A 24,115-nucleotide genomic window follows, 5' to 3' on the forward strand; every position below is an offset into this window, starting at 1 on the left:
TCATAGCAAGACTCTCTGTTAAAATAACCAAAAACATGGAATGAATGCTTCATGATTTTTTATGCTATCCTTGATGAGGATGAAATACTGTTCTAACTTTAGTATATATGGCCTACCACTGTCCGTTCTCTGACTCACATACCATATACTGTTGTGGAATATTAAACTAAGGTCTATTAAATTTGTTTATGCTGTTTGGAATATTTGTTTAATGATACAAAGATGTGCTACTAGTTAAATACAAAGAAATAACCAAAAACAACAAAACAAAAGAAGCTGAAGTAGACCCAATTTCAATTAGAAAAAGCAATCTACTAACACTTTTGGAACATAAACAGTTCATTTTGTATAATTGCTGTGCACACATAATTATTGGCAACACTCTACTTCCTGGCCCTCATGACAGCCTCTTTTGGACAAATTGGGGATGGGAATGCAAAGAAGAAACCGAATAAGAAATATTTCCCACGAACATCTCTAGAGAGCCAAGTGCCTGAGCTGCAAACAGAGAAGAGATGAGATGCTATCACCACCTCCCAAATTGATTCTCACTCCCAACCCACCACACTCACATAGAGGCTTGCAGGTTGAGTGAGTGAAGGTTGAGCAGAATACTAACGGAAGTGGTGGGGAGAAGTCACTGCTCTCTCTAACTTCCTCTACCTTTCTTAGTTCCCCATCTTTGTTCATTAGAAGTCAGAAAGCATACTGAAATATGAATAGATGACTAAATATCCATTGAAAAATTAAATTCAACCCTTAAATGTATTCTAGTCCTGTAGTCTTATTAAAAGCAATATACTTTTATTTCAAGGGGAAGGATTTGGCAAAGGACTTTATTTTAACACCCCCCCCCCACACTTAAATGCTATTTAAATGAGAGTAAAACACAACACCCCTCCTGGGAAAGCATGCCCTAGTTTCAGCGTTTCTCAAGGACTAATTCATAGGTCTTGCATTGACATTTCCTACAGGACAAAATGTAAAGTGCTTAGCTCTGAAAACAGATCCATCCAGATAGTGTTTCCCTCTATCCCGTCTCTTCAAGGTCCCTGCCACCACTATTTCTCCTCTGAGGTTAATGCGTCTAGGGATACACTCATTTCTTTCTTCCTGTTGTTTATGTGGTTTAATTTTGCAGGGATACTTCAAAAGTCAAGCATCCTCGATAACTTTCTATAATTCTGCCATTCTGGAATAACAGTTTCTTCCATTATGTTCCATCTTTCATACGTTATTCATTTGTTGCCTTGAGATGACTCTGCTTCCTGTTTTGAATAATTTCATTCTGTTTTTAATCAAACAACTTTAGAGGAAAAAATATTTTTAGTAGCTTAGGGTTTCTATTGTTGTGGAGAGACACCATGTCCATGGCAACTCTTATAAGGAAAACATTCACTGAGGTGGCAGCTTGCAGTTTCAGAGGTTCAGTCCATTATCATCATGGCAGGGAGCATAGCAGGATGCATGCAGACATGGTGCAATGCACTTCTCGATCAGAAGGCAAAAGAAAGGGGACTGAGACACTGGGTGGTATCCTGAGCATCGGAAACATCAAGGTCACCCCACAATGATATACTTCCTCCAACAAGGCCATACCAACTTCAACAAGGCCACACTTCTAAATAGTGCCACTCCTTATGAGATTATAAGGGCCGATTGCATTCAAATTACCAAAGTAACTTTTGTTTACAGCATTTCTTGTTGCTGTGGTAAAATACCCCAACAAAGGCAACTGAAGGGAGAAAGTTTAGGTTAGCTCCCCGTTCCCAGTTACAGTCTGTCACTGTGGGGAAGTCAAGACAACAAAAAGTTGAAGCAACAAGAAGAGACCAAAGACAAGAGAATGAATGCATGAGGGCCTGTACTGGTGCCCTTCCTTCCACTCACCCAGTTCAAGATTCCCTGCCTAGAGAATGATGCCTCACAAGCTGGGCACGTTTTCCTGGCTCAATAAACACCGTCAGGATACCTTTCTGCCACACGAATGCCCACATGCTAGCCTAATTTGACAATCTAACATTGATAGTCTCTTCCCTGGGTGCTTCTAAACTGTTTCAAGTTGACAGTTAAAACTAGCATCACATTGTATACGTGCAATGGATGGACACAAAGGACGAACAGTATTTTCAGAATGAGAATATGCTTTCCTGCCTCACCCTTGCACATGTGCCCTTTGGACTGCCATCTGTGTGTCCTTGTGTTTCTCAATTGTGATGGTCTAATGACACATTTTTTCTTAAACTGTACCATGCTTCTAATTAAAGCAATTATTCGCCACAAATGAGATAGAATCCAGACCTCTTCCATTTTTTTTCCAGATCTGACTTAGATCACCAAGAATCTCATGCCATACTTCTTTTCTGCCACATCCATACTAAATTTTTGTTTCTCAGGAATAGATTTTATTTCTATACAAAAGCTTTACAATTCCTTCTCTTTCTTTATTTCTTTCTACCATGACCTGACTGCTTATACATCACATTCAATATGAGATGTAGCTTTTCCCACCAGGTCTAGCAAGAGACTGGATTAATCCTTTCTCCTTTGTGATCTAACTGATAACAATAAAAGATCACAGACTTGGGCTGGAATATCATTCAACTCCATACCAAGTTGTAACTTGTTTGTTTTTTCTCCCCTACGTTTATTTGTTTATTTATTGGGAATGACTTGTGGCTTGTGCCTGCCTAGGCAGGCATGTAGGGGTTTATATATAGAAGTATGATGTTTATGTATACGAATCAGATCTATTCCACCATGAGAGTCAAGGGAACCCACATCAGCATGCATGACTTAAGCAATCTTACTGGCATCCTAGTAGTAACTTTAGACCACGGCAGATTTAACAGCAGAATCACTGGCTGAGCCTAGGTGAGTTGCCTCCATCTGTAATCTGGGCACTCAGGGAGGTGAAGCAGGGGTATGGCTAGTTCTAGCTAGCTTGATCTACATAGTTGAAACTGTGTCTCAAGAAAAAAGAGAAGAAAAACGTACAGGTTTTATTGGGTTGTAGATAAGTCCCAGTGTTTCCAATTCACTGGATCTAGAATGTGTCTCAAGAAGCTGCTTTTCTAACAGCTTCCTAATGACATTAGTGTTGTTGATTTAATGACTGACGTTAGGGAAAAAACATTTGTGTATCTATTTTGCTACATTCTTGGTTCAGCAACTTCAAAGTGATTAGTTATTGTACGTATAGAGTGTTGACATGAATTAGTGCATAATCAAGGCCAGTTAATCATTGTTTTACATTATAAATGCTTTTGTGGCATTTTTGAATTGTCCAGTGAACTGGCTGTGTCAAGCAAACTGGGAACTCTTCAAATAATGATGCTTGCATTTGGTTTCTTTACAACTGTGGCACAGTATGAAGTGAGCTGTAAAAAATAATAGAATGCATTCTTTATAAAATATATTCAGTCAATATTCAGTGAAAACAAATATAAGTCTTCCTTTAGATAATAGCCTCTATATAAAAATATTCCAGATTTCCCAGCACACCCCCCTAGATTTTTGGTATTCTCGGAAAATGTGAACAGAAAGGTATTTCTTGACAACTGCTGAGTCAGAACCCACAGCTTCCAATTCTAAGAAAATTTCTGTAGTGGCTCCAAAGATGGAAAGCCTCTGTCCTTAGACAGATGGGACCACATCCGTTGGTAGACAAGGTGAACAGGCATAATATCACTCACCTGGGTGGTTGAGAATGTCTCATTCCACAAAGGTGGATGAGAACACCTGAGGAAAAATATGGCTACATATTTTAGAAGGGCAGAAATGACTGAACCATGTTTTCTCCCCCTGTTCTCTTTTCTTTTTGCCTTGACAAAAAGGAAGCTGGGAAGTATAGTCTTTTAGCAGGAAACTATCATTTCAAACTTTCAGGAGATAGGGAACAATGGAGATACAGAAAATGGGGGCATAGATTCTCTCTTAGTCATTTCCTGCTGTGGAGGGTCATTGTTGGAGGGGTATAGTTCTGGGTCTGTTGAAGAGAGAGGTCCTCTGGTCACTTAGCTTAAGGGAAGTTTTAACTTGATTGGCTATGATGGGTTGTGTAAATGCCGTTCTCTACTTCTGGGAAGTCTTACTGAAAAAATAATCACTGAGCAGACGATTTGGTTACAGAGTAAAATGGAGTTTTCCCAGGGAGGTGGAGGGAGAGGGAGGAAAAGACATGGAAGAGATGGAGGAAGTGGAGTCAGAGTTGACTAATAGTGACAGTGGCTAGTTCCACTGCCGAGTGCTGCATCAAAATGAGCTAGTAGAAGCAACTAGGACCTACAGAACACCAAAAGAAAGGAACAGGAGAAAAAAGATGACCAAAGTAAAGAACTGTATATGGCCTAGGGTGAAATCTAAAGGTCCCTTGCAGCCAGAATTTCTCCACAGTGTCTAAAAGGGTCTTTTGTAGATGTATCGGGAAACAAATAGGACAAATGGAGCTACTGTAGGGTGAGAGCCATTGGGGTAACTTATGTGGAGCATTTTGTTTGGTTATAGGGTGAAGTTCAGGAACAGAACAGATTAAAAGACAGGGTAAAACCATAAGAAAGAAGATCGAGGGTAGGAGCCAGAGTGGGAGGGAGCAGAAGTCCTTCCTTAGGAGGCCTGTGGTTGACTTTTTGTCTGTTACCTGTATCTAGTGCCCCAGCACAAACTAGGTAGAATGCATTGCTGTGGAAGAAGCATCATTTGTGGAGGAGGATACAAATCCCATCATTAGCGATAATCAGATCTAGTCCCTTTTCATGTAGCATAGTACCGACCAAGGAATTCAATGGGTTCTGATGGATATTATGCCGATCTGACATTTCTCTAAGGATTTTTTTCTGAGGGTTGATAGGACTGAGAGGTTAGTTGATTCAAGGAATGTTGTCAGAGGACGCTTGTTCATTCCCAGCTGCCCAGTATTTTCAATACTGTTTGGCCAATAGCTTGAGTGTATTGATAGCTAGCTCTTACATCTAGAATTAACACATTTCCATTATGCTGTATTTTACTACAAGGCTCATGGCCTACCGGTAAGGTTCTGGCTAGCCACTTGTGTCTGTTTCCGGTGGTGACTCCATAGCTTCTCCCTGACTCCGCCTTCTTTCTCCCAGCATTCTGTTTTAGTTTTCCCCATCTAACTCTATTCTGCCCTATCACAGCCCAAGCCAGCTTCTTTATTCATTAACCAATGAAAGCAACACATATGCAGAAGGACTTCCCACACCAAGGAAGACTTCAGTCTAGCAGTTTTAATTCTGAGTCCTGACTGGCAAGAAGAGGAGTAAGTGGGGTGGCCCATGTTTCATTAGGCACCCAAGCTGTTTTATGAGGTTTGGGGGTGCCAGTCTTTTTAACTACTTCAAGCTGACATAGCTTGACCATAAATGGAGGCAGGGCTTTTCTTTTGTCTCAACAGTCCGGTCCCAAACAAACATACAAAAACTTATATTAATGATACAAATGATCAGCCTATAGCTCAGACTTTTTACTAACTAGCTCTTACAACTAAATTAACCCATTTCTATTCATCTATATTTTGCCACATGGCTCATAGTTTTACCTGTCTAGCATCTTGCTTCCCCAATGGCTGCTTGCATCTCTTCTTTCTCTGTCTCTGCTTTCTTTCCTTTCTGTATTTTCAGTTTGGTATTCCTGCCTGGACTCATTCTGTCTTGCTATAAGCCAAAGCAGCTTCTTTATAAACCCATGAGAGTAAAACATATTTGTAACATACAAAAGGATTATCCCACAGCATTTTGCCCTTTCTGCTTAATCCAAAAAGGAAAGCTTTAGCTTTAACATGGTAAAACTATATACAATGAAACAGTTATCAAGTAATAATTATAGTTACAATATCTAATCTATTTTATTTTACAAAATTAGAGAAAATATTTAATTATCTATCCTATCTTGGTGAGCTTAAACTTTTATATCTAATTTATCTTTTATCATAATTAAAATATTGCAACTATAATAATCTAGTATTTAATTCCATCAAAGATTTGAGAAGGGAATAATATTACCTGAGTAAGCAGGAAATACAGGCAAGCAACTTTCAAAAAAATGTGAGAAAGGACAGAAATAGCTGGCTTACTAGACAAGCAACCAAAGTTCCTCTGTAACATTAGGGCATTCATCTTTGTCCTACAGGTCTTGCATATCTGATAGACTTTCCTTTGAAGCAGGGAATTTTGTAGGACTGTTCTACCTTCTTTTGGCAAAGCTTGGAAATCACCTTTCTTATGTCTTATTGGTTCAATTTAGACAGTTGCTTTCAGCAATTCAGGCAAAGACAGTTTCTTTGCCCACATAGCTAGCTTTTGCCATAAAGAAAATAAACCCTTTATGGAATTTTTTTGATGCCCTTTGTCTTCTCTGAAGTATATTGATGTTGCCAGTAAAAGACATATCTTACTATCATAAAAAGCCTGTTATTAATTTGATAGTTTGATTTTAAATATCATATTATCTAGGTCTTTGAAGTGTTTGAAGATTATCTATTTGAAATATATCTTTGTATATCTACAAAACCTAACAAAACTATAAGTTTGACTATTATAGATGACTAGCTGTATTTTTTATAAATCTCTGTCTCTTAATTATACATTAAATTTTTAGTTGAGCTGTATAAATACAATACCTTTAAACAAGAGTAAAAATATACATATGACATAACAACATTAATCTTAAATTTAAAATAATCTTAAATCAATAAACTAAAATCCTCACCAATATAAAATATTTTGAGATTAACAGTTGTTTTTTAGATTCAAGTAGATTTAATAATCTATCCCTTTCCCCATCATTTCTGTATCATATTCTTCTTTCATCTTTTATAAAGACATTGACTGTGACCAGTAACAATTTTCTAACCAACACTTCTTAAATGACTGCTTTTATTTCATTGAGGTTACCAGTTAAGATGGTGGCGAACCACATGTTTGCTTATATCCTGCTGAGGTCATTGGTCAAGATGTCAGCAAGTCACATGGTTTTTATTTACTCAAAGGTGAACCTACCTCCTTGGTAAGGTAATCCGTTCAAGCACACCCCCTTTTGTCTTCCAAAACATCTATTTTCCTAAGCAACTTATTTGTATGATATGCTACAGGAAATTAAGATTACTTACACATAGACTTTTAACTGTTAATTCCTTTTATGGTAGATTTTAATCTAGCCATTCTTACTGTAATTTTACAGACTTTTAAACCATGCACCCAATGCTAATATAGATCCTGAGATAAATAAAATTTGCATTTCAGCAAAACCTTCAAAGATATCTATAACCGTCAACATTTTAGTGAACAAAACCAAGAAGGGGGGCTAGTATTGAGAGAACTAAAAAGACATATCCAGGTTTGGAAGGACAGAAACAAAGGCAGGCCAAAGGCAAAAATCCTATCCCCACTCAGGGATTACAAAGATACAAGTTTAGCGGCCTTGCAGAAGGGGCAGGCATTCTGGTCTGGGCAGAGTTGCAAACCAGAACTGAGTAGTAGAGATGAGAAAGACTAAAATGAACTGGGTGCTTTATGGGTGAGGGACCTCAGACCACTCTCACCATTCTGTTTTATGAAGTTATCGTAAATCAGTCTGCATATTAAAATCAAAAGTTCCAAATTCTGGGTAATGATTGTGATTGTTCTGTATATACTGAGGCCAGATTTGCATAGAGAGACAAAAGAGAGTTTCTGGTTTCAGTTCTCTTAATTGCAGCTCCTTTTAGCCAGCAAACAAGCTAGGAGTGTCTTTTGGAACAGATAATTTTGACCCTACAATGGGTATGGAACCAAAGCAAAAACAGAGAGATCAATATCCTGCTATTCAGAGTGTCCCCCAAGTTTTGTATTGAGCAAATGTGTCTGGAAAATAGGTTAGGTATACCCCCGGACCCTGTGATTCCTGAGTCAAGAAACTGTACTAAAAGCCCTGAAAGGTTTCAGGGTGTTCTACTGACGAGTGGCAGATTAATAGAAAATTTCTGAGATTCTCTGCCAAATTTTCTCACAGCCAGTGGAAATTCCCCAGTGCCTTTGGCTGAGCAAATCTCAAGTCTAGACTGAAGGGGTTGGGGGTCCCATGAGCTTTAAGACCTAACCTAATTCTATGAATTACTTTGTTCCGGCATTTTGGGGTATGCTGCAAATGTGTTCTTGTTGAATGGCACTTAGCTTCCCAATTAGAAGGTCAGAGTGTGTCAGGGGAAGGCAGAGGAAAGAGAGAGGAGAAAGCACTGAGATGGCTGAGTGAGAAGAAGCAGTCACCTGAGAGCAGCAGGCAGCCCTGCCAGGCCTAGGGCCGGTAAGCCTAGGAGAGCAACGGAGGTTGGTGCTGCCTTGGAGGGCTTGAGCAGCTGGTGGCCTCCAGTTTCCTATCTGGAGTTTTGGCACCATGTCTTAGATCTCTGAGGTGGTTTAAATGAGATGGAAGGCAGAAAAAGAGAGGTATCTGACCTCAGACAGGTAGGGCTGTGTTCCCTGGCAGACAAGGCAAAGGAGCATAATTTCACCCACATGCACAGTTGAGAAGACTTGAGGATAAAAGATGGCTATAATCCTTTGGAGGGACAGAAAGGTCTGTGGCGTATTTTCTCATGTAGCCCTCTCCTTCTGAAGTTGCCTCAGCTAGCTGCACAGGAAGCAGGGAGGGGTAGAGTTTTAGCAGGAAACCATCATCACATAAACAACTTAGTGTATGGGTGCTAGAACATTGGTTCTCAACTTGTGGGTCATACCCTCACAGGGTCATATATTAGATAATTACATTGCAATTCATAAGAGTAGCAAACTTGCAGTTGTGAAGTAGTAGTGAAATAATTTTATGGATGGAGGTCACCACAGCATGGACAACTGTATTACATCATCACAGCATTAGGAAGGTTGAGAACTACTGTTCTAAACAATTCCATTCTCTACCCATTGACCTGTGTAGCTTGAATTTCATCCTGAATAAGAACAGTTACAGCCGTATATTTCCCCAAACATCTATGCGGTTACTTTCCTTTACCATTGACTGGCGAATGAGAAATTGACATATGAAGGATTTAATTTTCAGTTCTTTATATTCACACAAGGCTTCTTGTTTCAAGAAGCTATTTCTGTTTCTATTGTACCTCTCTACTCTTGTTCTTCTCATAGGCTGGAGAACTTTGTGTTTTATATTTACTCATTTGTTCAGAAAATATTTTCCACACTCTGCCCAGTGGTAGGCTTTTTTGTCATGGAGGTGATGCTGTACAAAGAAAAATATAATCCATGCTTTGTACAGCCCAAGGCATTGCATTTCCCACCATGCACTGTAATTATTGGCATCCTCTCTCCCTTATCTAATTTGAGTCTCTAGTGAAATGTGTGGTACCTAATTGAACTTTGATTCTGTAGCTCAGTACCTAGTGGCATATGATAGATGGCCACTCGTGGGTACTTAGTATTTATACGTAGTATTTACACAGGTCATTATTAGGAGAGTGAGAACCGGAAGTGAGGGCCAGTGATTATAGAGTACTAGTCCATGACATGGACACACGTTACTATTCTGTGAGCTGGTGTTTGTTTCGTTTTAGTTTTGACCAGTTCACCAAATATAGGAGAGTTTACATAATGATCTAGACTCTAAGCCTCTCTGGGAAAAGTCCACATTCCTGAGGCTTCCAGGCACCTGCTCATCTCACCACCCACTCCCCACTTCCCATTGCATCACAGTGGGGTTTGAAGGGTGTGTGGAGTAAGAGGGTGAAGTTCTCTACATTCTGCATGAGTCCACTGAAAATGTCTTGGTAAGTTTGTTGCAACCAAATCAGCAAAGCAACAACAACTTAATCTTTTTTTTTCTTAGTGGTAAAGAATGCTAACAGACACTGGCTTACATGTAAGCTCTATAGCATGTTGAATCTGAGTTGTTTTTCTGCATTTCACAGTTAATTGCTAGCTACATTCTACTGTGATTTACATCTCTGGTTCCAGGAACATTGTATCTTTATCTGTGTGTCTTGGGAATTCTTACTTCCTTAGGAACTCCTTTTATTTGTCTTGGTTTTATCATGAGACTAGGACACTTAAAAACAATCGAGTTAAAAGCTATAATTTACAAACTAATCATGTTCTTGTTTTGTTCCAGCTATCCTTAAAAAGAAGAGGAAGTAAAGATTTGCCAAAATCTGAAAAAAAGGCTCAACAGACACCCACAGAGGTATGTCAAAATAAAAATTTAAAGCACCTATCAAGCACCTCCAAATGTACATGTTAATAAGCTAAAAACCACTGGAACGAGAGAGTAATGAATGAAAGGTAAACTAGTATTAACACAGTCTAGGGCTCTAGATCAAATTTGATTTTTTTTTACGAGTTAAACAATGAAAAGACAGAAAAAGCAGCTGAAGGAAGGTACTTACTGGAGGATTGGGGGAAACACATGCATGCAGCAGACGCACAGGGAAAAAGAGCCTCTGCAAAGCAGAGACAGAAGCTGAAAAATCCAATTTTTTCTTGGGGCCTGGAGTTTTAATGTCTTTGAAGCAATTTTCCCTCCTGATTTTAGGGTGTTGATCAGCCCACAACTGTTGCATAATGTGTCCTGATCTGGCCTATGAACTTTTTGAGGCAGTCCATTGAAAGGCAAAAAAACAACAAAGACTTTGTTTTAAGCATTAAGACTTTTGTTTCCAGTCAGGAGGCTGAGGAAGAATCCGGCCATGGTGAAAATTTTACCACCTTTATTTCATATCATGCCCACCCCCAATATGTCTGTCAGAGAGTCCATCTATCTCCTAGTGCATTAGTATCACATAATGTTTCTCATATGTGGAACACTGATTTAATTTAATTGCATAAATATGTGACGTGAGAACAAAAGTCAAACTATTTTGAGAGGAAGGTAGCCAGTGAGAAGGAGAAATGGAGAGAAGAGGGGATTATGGGGTCAACTATGGTCAAAAAACAATAGCTAGGTGGTGGTGGCACACACTTTTAATCCCAGCTCTTGGGAGGCAGAGGCAGGTGGATCTCTGTGAGTTTGAGGCCATCCTGATCTATAAGAGCTAGTTCCAGGACAGGATCCAAAGCTATAAAAACAGTCTGTCTAGAAAAACAAAAACAAAAAACAAACAAACAAAAAACTACAATGATATATATGTATGAAAATGTCATAATGAAACTCAATATTCTGCACCCTAACTAAAAAATACTTTGGAAAAAATCATTAGAAATACATTATAATAAAATCTGGGTCTTATACTAGTGTGGGCTAATGTGTGTGTTAGATTTTAAAATAGAAAAGTAAATATACATTTGAGACAGAAGTGACATTATGATGTTCCCCAAACACTTAGCCAGATACTAGCTTCAAGTGTGCAAGTTGTAAAATACAGATGCATACATTTTAATAATTATTATTAAAAGCTTTCTCTCTAGGTAGCTTTAAGCAAAGTGATAATGCCTGCATGGTCAAAATTTGATACATTATCTAAATCCTTTAAACTGAAGCATTTTAAAATATACATTGTTTTCCCCTTTTGCTCTCTCTTTCCACACTGTTTTTGGTCAGTTTTCTTCCTGTTACTTTCTAGGATCTCAGAGGTTCATTCTGAGATAGTAAAACCCTGTTCTCTGTCTGTAAGCACTGTCTCTGCCTGATTTTTAGCCACCTCACTCCAAATTATCTGTGGTGGATCATTTTACATGATGCCAGGAGCCCTCATCCTTCCCATCTTCAGTGATTAGAAGATGCCATGCACTTCCCATCCTGAAATTACTAGTTAGCTTTAACCAGTAATTTATCTTTCAAACCTTGCTTTTCAATATTATACTTACTATGTTATAGTGGATTCATTTTCTCAGGAATCCCCACCTTTGTTCCTGGTTGCATAGAGCTTCTCCTTCAGGAGCATGCAGGAATCTTCCTGCAAAACACATCATAGCTTCCACCACTTTCTCACGGCGTCCTGGTACCTTACAAATGTCAAGATGCCTCGTAGTCCACAACCTTCTGATTTCTGGATATTAACTTCTTGGGAAGTATGTAAGTGTAGTGCTGTGATATTGCAGATGATGCTAGCATTCCTAACACACTGATTCTCAGACTATGACGTATTAAGTCTTTAAAACCCATCTTAGGAAGCTGATTGGGTGGAAACTGCCAGTAAAAAATTATTCAAGTTTTATAAAATTATAAGATGATTTGTTTCTTAGCCATTTTATCATCTGTATATATGAGCGCTACACATTATTTTGAGTTATACTTGTATCTTGCTACATTGCTGAAGGTGTTTATCAGCTATAAGAGTTCCCAGGTAGAATTTTTGGGGTTACTTATGTATACTATTTTATCATCTGGAAATAGTGAAGGTTTGATTTCTTCCTTTCAATTTTTATCCCTTTTATCTCCTTTGGTTGTCTTATTGCTCTATCTAGAACCTCAAGAACTATATTGAACAGATATGGGGAGAGTGGACAATCTTGTCTTGTTTAGTGTTTAGTGAAATCACTTTTGAGTTTCTCTCCATTTTGTTTGATGTTGGCTGCTGGCTTGCTGTATGTTGGTGACTAGCCTCAACATAAAATACTTCTCATCAGGGTAGATGCATGGGAAAAAACACAAACCAGGAGACAGTATTGGGAGGGAGTTTCAGGGATTATTCAGATCCCCAAATCCTTGCATTTATTTTTCCAACAGCTTTTATACCAAAGGTAAACGGAGGGAGAAGGTAACAGGCTTCATTAACATTATACAAGAGGTGAACTCATACAGTCATTCTGTTGCCTAGGTAGCCAGTGACTCAAGTCACATTTTACTCACATCCACTTCATCACATAGGCAGAAAACACCTCTTCTCCAGGTGACCTTAAGGTTACAATGGAAGGAGCAGAATCACATTAGCATATCCTGACCATCTCAGGATAGCACAGAGTTTACTTCAAAAAGGCCAGGTGAAAAGAGGTTGTGGAGAAAGGGGTACACTCATTCATGCAAACTTGTGCAACCACTTTGGAAAGCAGTGTGGTGGTTTCTCAGGAAATTCGGGATCAACCTACCCCTGGACCCAGCAATACCACTCTTGGGAATATACCCAAGAGAGGCCCTATCATACAACAAAAGTATATGCTCAACTATGTTCATAGCAGCATTGTTTGTAATAGCCAGAACCTGGAAACAACCTAGATGTCCTTCAATGGAAGAATGGATGAAGAAAGTATGAAATAAATACATATTAAAGTACTACTCAGCTTTAAAAAACAATGACTTCTTGAATTTTACATGCAAATGGATGGAAATAGAAAACACTATCCTAAGTGAAGTAAGCCAGACCCAAAAAGAGGAACATGGGATGTTCTCACTCATATTTGGTTTCTAGCCATAAATAAAGGACATTGAGCCTATAATTCGTGATCCTAGTGAAGCTAAATAAGAAGGTGAACCCAAAAAAACAACATATAGGCATCCTCCTGAATATTAACCTTCATCAGGCGATGAAAGGAGACAGAGACAGAGACCCACATTGGAGCACCAGACTGAAATCTCAAGGTCCAAATCAGGAGCAGATGGAGAGAGAACATGAGCAAAGAACTCAGGACTACGAGGGGTGCACCCACATACTGAGACAATGGGGATGTTCTATCGGGAACTCACCAAGGCCAGCTGGCCTGGGTCTGAAAAAGCCTGGGATAAAACCTGACTCGCTGAACATAGCAGACAATGAGGACTGCTGAGAAGTCAAGAACAATGGCAATGGGTTTTTGATCCTACTGCACGTACTGGCTTTGTGGGAGCCTAGGCAGTTTGGATGCTCACCTTACTAGACCTGGATGGAGGTGGGTGGTCCTTGGACTTCCCACAGGACAGGGAACCCTGATTGCTCTTTGGGCTGACGAGGGAGGGGGACTTGATTGGGGGAGAGGAAGGGAAATGGTAGGCGGTGGCAGGGAGGAGGCAGAAATCTTTAATAAATATATATATATATATATATATATATATATATATATATATATATTTATGGGAAAAAAGGCCAGGTGACCACTTCCTGCATTGGAAGGTGCAAGATGTACCTGTTAGTCTCTCAAATTCTCTGACTTTACCAGACAATGTGGGAAATAGGCCTGTATTTCTCGGCTCCCTCAGCTATATATCACTTTTATTTTGCTCAGGTATGTTCCTTATATCCCTGATCTCTTCAAGACCTTTATGATAACAGAGTGTTGGATTTTGTTGAAGGCTTTTTTTTTAGCATCTAATGAAATGATCATTTGATTTTTTTTCTTCCAGTTTGCTTATATTGTGGATTATGTTGACAGATTTTTATATGTTGAATCATCCCTGAATCTCTGGGAAGAAGCCTACTTGATCATGGTGGATGATTTTTCTGATATGTTCTTGGATTCACTTTGCCAGTATTTTATGTTCATGAAGGAGATTGGTTTGTAATTTTTTTTGGGGGGCGGTTGGGTCTTTGTGAGGTTTGGGTATCAGTAACTGTAGACTCATAAAAAGAGTATGGCAATGTCTCTTCTCTTTCAATTGTGTGGAACAATTTGAAGAGTATTAGTATTAGCTCTTCTTTGAAATTCTGCTAGAATTCTATCATGAAACCATCTGTCCCTGAGCTTGTTTTGGATGGGACACTTTTGATAACAGCTTCTATTTCTTTAGGAGTTATAGATCTATTTAAATTGTTTATCTGGTCTTGATTAAATTTTGGTATTTAGTTCCTATCCATATTGCTGTTCATTTCCTTAAATTTTCCAATTTTGTAGAGTATAGGTTTTTGAAGTATGACTTGATTCTCTAGATTTCCTCAGTGTCTGTTGTTATATCCCTCATTTCATTTCTGATTTTGTTGGTTTGGATATTATCTCTCAGTCTTTTGATTAATTTGGATAAAAGTTTGTCTACCTCGTTGATTTTCTTGAAGAACAAATTTTCTGTCTCATTGATTCTTTTTATTGTTTTCTTTATTTCTATTTTATTGATTACAGCCCTCAATTTGATTATTTCCTTGCATCTACTTCTCCTGGATAAGTTTGCTTCTCTTTGTTTTAGAGCTTTCAGGTGTGCTGTTTAGTCACTAGTGTGAGATTTCTCTAGGTTCTTTATGTAGGCACATTGTGCTATGAACTTTCCTTTTAGCACTGCTTTCAAAGTGTCCCATAAGTTTGGGTATGTTTTGCATTCATTTTCATTGAATATTAGGAAGTGTTTAGTTTTTTTCTTTATTTCTTCCTTGACCCAGCGGTGATTTACTTGAGCACTGTTCAATTTCCATGAGTTTGTGGGCTTTCTGTAATTAGTGTTGTTGAATTCTAACTTTAAACCATGGTGATCCAATAAAATACAAGGAGGTATTCCTTTTTTTTTTTTTTTGTATCTGTTGAGGTTTGCTTTGGTGCCAGGTATGTGGTTGATTTTAGAGAAGGTTCCATGGGGTGCTGAGAAGAAGGTATATTCTTTTGTGTTTGGGTGGAATGTTCTATAGATGTCTGTTAAACCCATCTGAGTTATAACATCTATTAGCTTCTTTATTTCTCTGTTAAGTTTCTGTCTGGCAGTCCTGTCCAGTGGTAAGAGTAGGGTGTTGAAGTCTCTTCCTATTAGTGTGTGGGGTTTGATGTGTGATTTAAGCTTTAATAACGTTTCTTTTAGAAATGTAGGTGTCCTTGAATTTGGGTCATAGATGTTCAGAATTGAAACTTCATCTTGATGGATTTTTCCTGTGATGAATATGAAATGTCTTTCTTTATTTCTTTTAATAACTTTATTTTGAAGTCTATTTTGTTAAGATAGCTACACCCACTTCTTTCTTAGGTCCATTTGATTAGAAAATCTTTTCCTAACCCTTTACTCTGAGGTAATGTCTGTCTTTGAAGTTGGGGTATATTTCATGTATACAACAGAAGGATAGATCCTGTTTTTATACCCATTCTGTTAGCCTTTATCTTTGTATAGATGAATTGAGTCTATTGATATTAAGAGATATTAATGATCAATGATTGTTATTTCCTGTTATTTGGGGTTTTGGTGGTGGTGATGCTATTGCGTAGGTCCCTTTTTGGGCTTTTGCTTGTGTGGGGTTATCTATTGCCTGTGTTTTTGTGGGTGTAGGTAACTTCTTTAAGTGGGAGTTTTCATTCTAGTACTTTCTGTAGGACTGGGTTTGTGAATAGGTATTGTTTAAATCTGGTTTTGTCAAGGAATATCTTGTTTTCTCCATGTACAGTAATTGAAAGCTTTGCTGGGTATAGTAGTATCACCTTCTGCTGTGGGAACTCCTTCAGCTAATAGTCTCTAAGATGCTGGCCCACTTTGGGCATGGTCAAATGTACTATATATTCACATGTAAGAGCATGTGTGGCCTCTTGGATGCTGGATTTGGTTCTTGTTTCTCGCTCATGCAGAGGACTGTGTGTCCACCCCTAAATAAAGAAACCTTTATTATTCTCTATTCTGAGCTAGTGTATGACTATTTTATTATAAACTACAACAGACAGGCACTTAACATAGAGTGTCTGTGGTAGATTATAATAAAATAGTCTGGCATCTGTGGTCTCTTAATGTCTGCAGAATGTCTACTCAGGACCTTCTGGCTTCCAGAGTTTTTATTGAGAAGTCAGGTATAATTTTAATAGGTCTGCCTTTATATGTTACTTGGCTTTTTTCCTTAATATTCCTTCTTTATTCTGTATGTTTAATGTCTCTATTATTATGTGACAAAGGGACGTTGTCTTCATCCAGTCTATTCGGTGTTTTGTAAGTTTCTTGTACATTCATAGGTGTATTCTTCTTTAGGTTGGAAAGTTTTCTTCTATAATTTTGTTAAATATTTTTTTTGTGCTGGACTTCTTTTTCTTTTCTATCCTTATTATTCTTGGATTTGGTCTTTTCATGGTGTCCCGGATTTTCTGAATATGTTGTATTAATAATTTTTTGGATTTTACATTTTCTTTGACTGATAAATCTATTTCCTCCATCTTATTTTTAACAGTTGAGAGTCTTTCTTCCATCTCTTGTATTATGTTGGTTATGCTTGCATTTGTAGTTCCTGATTATTTACCCAGATTTTCCATTTCCAGAATTCCCTCGGTTTGTATTTTCTTTCTTTCTTTCTTTCTTTCTTTCCTTCCTTCCTTCCTTCCTTTCTATTCCATAGTTTATTGTACATAATAAATGAAGGCTGTCATAGTACATAATTTTAACTATGCTGTATAATTTTAAAACTTGAGTTTTAACCTGAATGAAAACTAAGTCATTCTTCTATATGTCGATCATAGTATCTTCTGTATTTGCATTTTATTTTTTTTATTTTAAAATAATCTTTTCTCATTTTACATACCAATCCCAGTTCACTCCCCTGCTCCCACCACTCCCACATTCCTCCCACCTCATCCACTCCTGAGAGAGGGTAAGCCCTCCCAGGGGGAGTTAGCAAAGTTGGCACATCACTTTGAGACAGGACCAAGACCCTCCCCTCTATATTTAGGCTGAGCAAAGTATCCCTCCAAAGAGAATGGGCTTCAAAAATCCAGTTCAAACACGAGAGATTTCAGGGATGCAGCTAATTTGAGTTGTCTCTCCCCATGGAAATGATCTCTCACCCATACTCCTGCTAGTAAACTCAATAAAACTCCTCAGTTTATTAAGCTGGACTTTGGTAGAACATTGATTTGTTGTGGGTTCCCTTTCTGGGTGAACAAATCGTATGTGTTGCATTTCCCCTTGAAAGTCTCTTAGATTTTATAAGTTCTGGTCACACTGCCAGTGACCCCCCAGAGATTGCCCCTTTGATACACTGTTACCCATATTCAGAGGGCCTCGTTTGATCCTATACAAGTTCCCCTGCTGTCAGTCCAGAGTCAGTGAGCTCCCATTAGCTCGGGTCATTTGTTTCTGTGGGTATCTCCATCATAGTCTTGAACTTTTGAATCATACAATTGCCTTTCCCTGTCTATGATGGGACTCCAGGAAGTTGGCCCAGTGCTTACAGTTCATGTTTTCTTTATTGCCTCTATTTCAGTTTTCAAGTCTTGAACCATTTCCTTTACCTGTATGATTGTTTTTCTTGACTTTCTTTAAGGGATTTATTAATTTTTTTTCCATTTTTTGTTTTCTTTTCTTCTTCTTCTTTAAAGGAATTTTTCATTTCCTCTTTAAGGGCCTCTGTCATCTTCATAAAGTTATTTTTAAGGTCATTTTCTTCATCTGCATTGGGATATTCAGGCCTTGCTAGTGTAGAATCATACTAGTTTCTGGTGGCACTGTATTACTCTTTATGTTGTTGAATGTCTTTCTTTCTTTCTTTTTCTCTTTCTTTCCTTTTTTCTTTCTTTCTTTGAGACAGGGTTTCTCTGTGTCATTACCCTAGCTATCTGGGAACTAGCTCTTGTAGACCAGGCTGGTCTCGAACTCACAGAGATCTACCTACCTCTGCCTTCCAAGTGCTGGGATTAAAGGCATGATCACCACTGCCCAGCTGTTAAATGTATTCTTACAAGGTTGTCTACCCATCTCTTCCTCCAATGGGTGCAAGTGGGGTCTGTGATTCTGGGAGTCCCTCTTCCTCCAATTGGTACAGGTGAGGCCTGTGGGTTAGGTGATTGCTCTTCCTCCAAGTGAAGACAGGGGTATGCCTCTGGTGGTGTCTGATATTACTCTGGGACTCTTCTAGTTGCTGGTAGGTCCAAGGTTGGTGGTTGGTTCTTCAGGTGTGGGTAGGGCCAAGGCTCTGGTGGTCACAGATGCAGTGGAGGATAGTTTGGAGGAGTGAAAAGGCTACTCCCAGGTCTCTGAGGCTTTGGTGGGTTGGGGTAGGGCACAGGATGGGGGCAGGCCTCCATCTGGGAACCCAGAAACTCACCTCTCCTGGTGGAGTCAGGTCCAAGGCTCTGGTCTCTAAATTTCTCCTGTTTCACTAGGAACACTAGAGAGGGAAGCATTATGCCCAGTTTTAAATGCGGTCCATAAAGTAGGTTATAAGATAAGAGACAGAAAGAAAATTGGCACTCAGAGTTCTTAAACTCTCAAAGTTGCATAAGGTAGTACCCTTTGCATCTTGAAAAGACTTAGCGTCTAATAAGCAAATGAATTTTTGTGCCTTCCTCCTCTTACTACATCTCCTTTAACATGACTTAGTCACATGTAGGATATTTTCAAGTCTTAAATGTGTTTTATTCCTTTGGATGGGAGAGCTGATGTACATACACATCAGACATGCTTCTACCTTTGGTTTGCTTGGCACAACGCAGTGCAGAATTGTTCTGCTCCACTCTGTGGTTTGTATCACACCACTGTTGTACTAATTAAATTAAAACTATGCCATATGTCAATAGAAGAAAGGTTTTTCTGTGAAAGAAAATAAAGTCACCATAGAGGTGACTCTACCCAGCTATTGAGTCTCACCTAAGTACACTTTCCAGCAAAACTTGTCTATGTGAAAGCACATTTGTTATTGACTAGTCAGATATCCTCTCTGATCATTGGACGGCTATGTACCAAGGCTTTCTCTGTCCTACCAGCTCCCAAATAATGACACAGAGACTTCATCCTAATTGCAAAAATTCTGCCTATTGCTTATGTTTGTTCCTAACTAGGTCTTATTACTAAAATTAACCCGTTTATATTAATCTATGTTCTGTCACGTGGTTCATGGCTGTTCCCTTTCTTCTTTTACATTTTGTTTGCTTTGTGTCTTCTGGTGTCTCTGCCACTCTTCTTCCCAGATTCCTCTTTGTCCCTGGAAGTCCTACCTATACCTAATGCCTAACTATGGGCATTCAGCTCTTAATTACACCAATCACAGAAATACATCTTCATATACTGTACAAATATCCCAAACATTTCCCCATTTTTGTCTAAATAAAAAGGAAAGATGTTAATAATAACATAGTAAAAAATATATATACAATAAGAACAATTAACAGCTAAGAATTAAATTTACAGTGTCCAGTCTATTTGAATTTGGCAAATTCAGAAAAAAACTCCATTATCTATCCTATCTTGGTGAGTCCAGAGTTATATACATAACTTGTTTTCTACTCTAAATTGTATTACCAACTCAAAACTATCTTTTTAGACCTCAAAAACATTTTTGTAGATAAACAACTTAAGCATTTATATCCCATAACTTTATACACTTTATAAATCTTTTGTGAGTTTATTTTTTGAATTTAGTAACAAGAAAAACTATAATAATTTTCCTCATCTTTAACTCCATCAGAGGTATGAGAAGGACATAATATTATCTGAGTAAACAGGAAGTGCAGAGCAAGCAACTTCCAGAACTGTAGAAACAGTTGGCTGTCTAGACAGTTATTCAAGTCTCCTCTGCAACATTGGAGCATCCATCGCCTGCCTACAGGCCTTGAATATCTGATAAACTTTTTTGTGAAGCAAGAATTTAGGGCAATCTTACCTTGTCTTAGCAAAGTTTGGATATCACTTTCTTTTGTATCCTGCTTATCCACTTTGGAGGCATACTGTCAACAATCAAGGCAAAGGCAGGTTTTTTCCCAGATAGCTAGCTTTGCCACAGTGAAAGCAAACTCTGTATGGAGTTTCTTCAATGCCCTTCATATTTTTTGAAGGAAATTGATGCTTCCAGGAGCAGGCACATCTCACTGTTATGAAAAGCTTTATATTGTTAAAATATCTTAAATGCCATATTATATAGGTCTCTAAAGTGTTTGAAAACCACCTGTTTACCTAAGCTATATCTCTTTAACCTTGAAAGTGTACCTAACATGACTACAGCTTTGATAGTTATAGATGATTAACTGCTAATCTGCATTTCTTAATTATACAGTACAGTTTAAAATGAGCTGTATAGGTATAATACCTTAAGCAAGAGTAGAAACATATATTGTGTAACAAAAATAACCTTAAAATTTTATTATTTATATAAAAATACATACCAATGTAAAATATTTAAGATTAATAGTTGTATTTTAATTTAAAATTTGATACAATATTCTACCTTTTTTTTTTTTGATTTTTCAAGACAGGGTTTCTCCGTAGCTTTTGACTCCTGTCCTGGAACTAGCTCTTGTAGACCAGGCTGGCCTCGAACTCAAGAGAACCGCTTGCCTCTGCCTCCCGAGTGCTGGGATTAAAGGCGTAATCTACCCTTTTTTTTTTTTTTTACCATTCTTATATTCCCCCTTTTTCCTTTTAGAATAAGATCCTAGAATCTAATCCCCTTTGTTTAGGTTCCTCCTTTGCGATGACTAATAACAACTTGTAATCAACCCCTTTAAAAGATGACAAACATCCACCAAATGACCAAAAATCCACCCTCCCCACCGGTTGGGAATTTTGGTGTAATGTTCTTAAAAGTACTTCCTGCTGTTTGGGCACAATGGCATCTTTAGGGGACTCTGAGAAAATTGTGATAATGGTCAAGTCCTGGGAAAACTAGCTGTAACATTTGTTGTACAGGGCTTGCCTGAAGTCCTGGCTGGAGTAGTCTGTGAAGTTGGACCATCTTAGCAGTTTTCAAGTTGTTCTCAAACCAGAATTTTAAGAAAACTACAGCAGAGGCATTCTGAGAGGCTAGATCACCTGGTCTACTTTTTTTTTTTTTTTTTTTTTGGTATCAGGTCCTTTATTTTCTGAAAAGATGCAAACTTTTAAAGGAAACATACATATTTGTATTAACATAAATATGGAAAGTGAAGTATGCATAAGTCAGTTAAGATTTTCTTTTTTATGTTTGCACAGGTAAAAGCTATCTGTCAATTCTGTATGTAGGTTTGGACTATATAGCCAAGCCTGTATCCATGCCATGTGATAGGATGGCATGTAGTAATATGTCATGAAGACTCTGTAGCCAACAAGATCTCTCATGTCGTATCCAGTCTAAGAGCTGTTCCCGTATTTGAGGGATCATCATATAGGTTACCTCTCTTACAGATTTTGTTTTTTTTCTTTATTCCTTTAGCCACGATTTTTAGGAGGTCATCGTAGATCAAGTATGGTTTGTACTAAATTTGAAGGAATCCACAGCTTTCTGTTTCCTGTGAAACAAAATCATGACCTTTCCCCCAACACAACATATTTTCCACTCTGAATTTCCATTTTAAAGCCAAGACCTCCCTAAGTATATAGGCTGGTTTAATTTAGCAGTCCCTTTTATAATACAATGTCTCTCAGCAACTATCATCAGTGAAGCACTGTATAAGGTCCAAACTCTTTGTGTTATTCTATTTCTCATCCTTATATGTCTAATTTTTAATATTGTTTTACTCTTTCCTTATAAACCTTATTATTTTAAACTGTTTTCTATGACTGTCTATACCCAATTTCTTTTCTTTAGCTCCTAATCACCTTTTTAAGTATAGTGTAACCTGCAGAGGACTTTTCAGCATGGACCTGAACTTAGTAAACGCCTGTAGTGTTTTTTGAGCACTTGAGTCAAGCTTTAAACTTGCCATAAAGCTATGCACATGGTGCTGGCTGGCTCAAGCTTGCAAGCAGCAGCAGGGAGCTGTGTCTCTGTGCATTGAAACCCACCTGACAGACTGTAGGACTAGGAAGCCACATCTGACTCTATGTTTGTGTGTTTCAAGCTTTTTTTAATACTTTCTCAGGTCCTGTGTGGAAATACATGCCCCCATTTTGGAGGCCATATTTAACAAAACTTTCTCCATTCTGCCAGCTCCCAAATAATAACACAGAGAGTTCTTATTAATCATGGGAGCTTGGCCTATAGCCTATTGCTTAGGCTTCTTCCTAATTATCTCTTATAACTAAAATTAACCCATTTATACTAACCTAGATTTTGCCATATGTCTCATGGTTGTTACCTCTCCTCTTTCACATCCTGCTTGCTCTGCACTTCCTGGAATCTCCACCTTAATTCTTCTCAGAATCCTCTATGTTTCATGAATTCCTGCCTATGCTTTCTTCCTAGCCATTGGCTATACAGTTCTTTATTAGACCAATCACAGCAACACTTCTTCCGACAGTGTACAAATAACCCAGAACACTACATGATTTGCCAAACCTTTGAGCATTTCTTATCCTTGTGTCTTTATTTTCTTCTCTTGTTTGGTTGCATCCATAACTGTTGCAATAGTTTCAGTCATCACATCAAGTCATGTTGTTCTTATATCCTTTGATCAAATATAAGATTTCTCTATGTCTCAGTGTAAATATTCATGATCTCAGCCCTGAGATTCCACATGCTTATTAGTAGATGTTTATATAGTCTCCATTCAGTGCTGTCCTACAAAGACAGCATTATAAATACCTAAATCCACATTCATCACCCAAAATTTGTTCTTCTTTTTTTTCTTTCTGTCCCTGAAGTCATCAGTAGAATCTACCAAGACTCTAAAGTTCAGAACTTCCAAGTTATTTTTCATCTTCAGCTTCTGTGATCTTAAATGTCGTAATGTGTCATTGATCTCAAGAGCCTCCTGCAAGGCTGCTTCTCTCTCCTTTTGTGGAATGAATTCCCCCATGGAAGCTTTCTGTGATGTATCTTTTTAGCATCCACTTTGTGCATGTTTCCCCTCAGCTATCTGTGCTCATACATGGTTTCTCAAGGAAAACAGAGGGCACCACATCCTATTTCTTCAACTTTACCCTACTGCCCTACTTTCCTTATTTGCACTTCTGTTCTAGAAACAGCTCAAATAATATCACTTTTGCAATCAGCCTGAATATAGATTCTGCTCTGCCTCTTTCTAACTTGTGCTTTGCCATGATAAGCCTTCTCATCCGTGAAGAGGTGAAAGTTTCAGCTGCTCTGATGGCTGGAGTGAGACCAGGTAGGCAGAAGGAATGCAGTCTTCAATATCTGTATCACTACCAGCTCTCCAACCTTTCCTCCTCTCGTTAGTTATTAGGAGGGAAAAGATCTGTACCCTTTCACCATTTCTTTAACAGAAGTCCATCCTCCCTAGTTCTTTATCAGATTGTCTCTCAGACATCAATTCTCAGAAGTCTAAATAAAGAAGGGATGTTTAATTCAACATTTAAAAGAAGGATTAAGGATTCTGCTTGTTGGCAGAATGCTTGCATAGTATTGCCAGGCCCTGGGATCCACCCATGACGGGCAAAACATCTATCTATCTATCTATCTATCTATCTATCTATCTATCTATCTCTATCTGTCCATCCATCCATCCATCCATCC

At 38.3% G+C, this 24,115-nt stretch overlaps 1 protein-coding gene across 2 annotated transcripts in view; it reads left to right on the forward strand.

Moving 5' to 3' along the window:
- Soga3 (SOGA family member 3) overlaps nucleotides 1–24,115 on the forward strand; it is a 57,004-nt gene that overhangs the window by 28,548 nt on the left and 4,341 nt on the right. For both annotated transcript variants that reach the window (XM_041653462.1, XM_041653461.1), the window contains exon 5: nucleotides 10,114–10,185. In XM_041653462.1, coding sequence (XP_041509396.1) covers nucleotides 10,114–10,185 — 72 coding nt within the window. The remainder of the gene's footprint in view (nucleotides 1–10,113; nucleotides 10,186–24,115) is intronic.

Source organism: Microtus oregoni, unplaced genomic scaffold (assembly GCF_018167655.1).
Source record: "Microtus oregoni isolate MIOR12 unplaced genomic scaffold, Mior012 000006F_ref0000085, whole genome shotgun sequence".
In the NCBI taxonomy this organism is placed as follows: Eukaryota; Metazoa; Chordata; class Mammalia; order Rodentia; family Cricetidae; genus Microtus; species Microtus oregoni.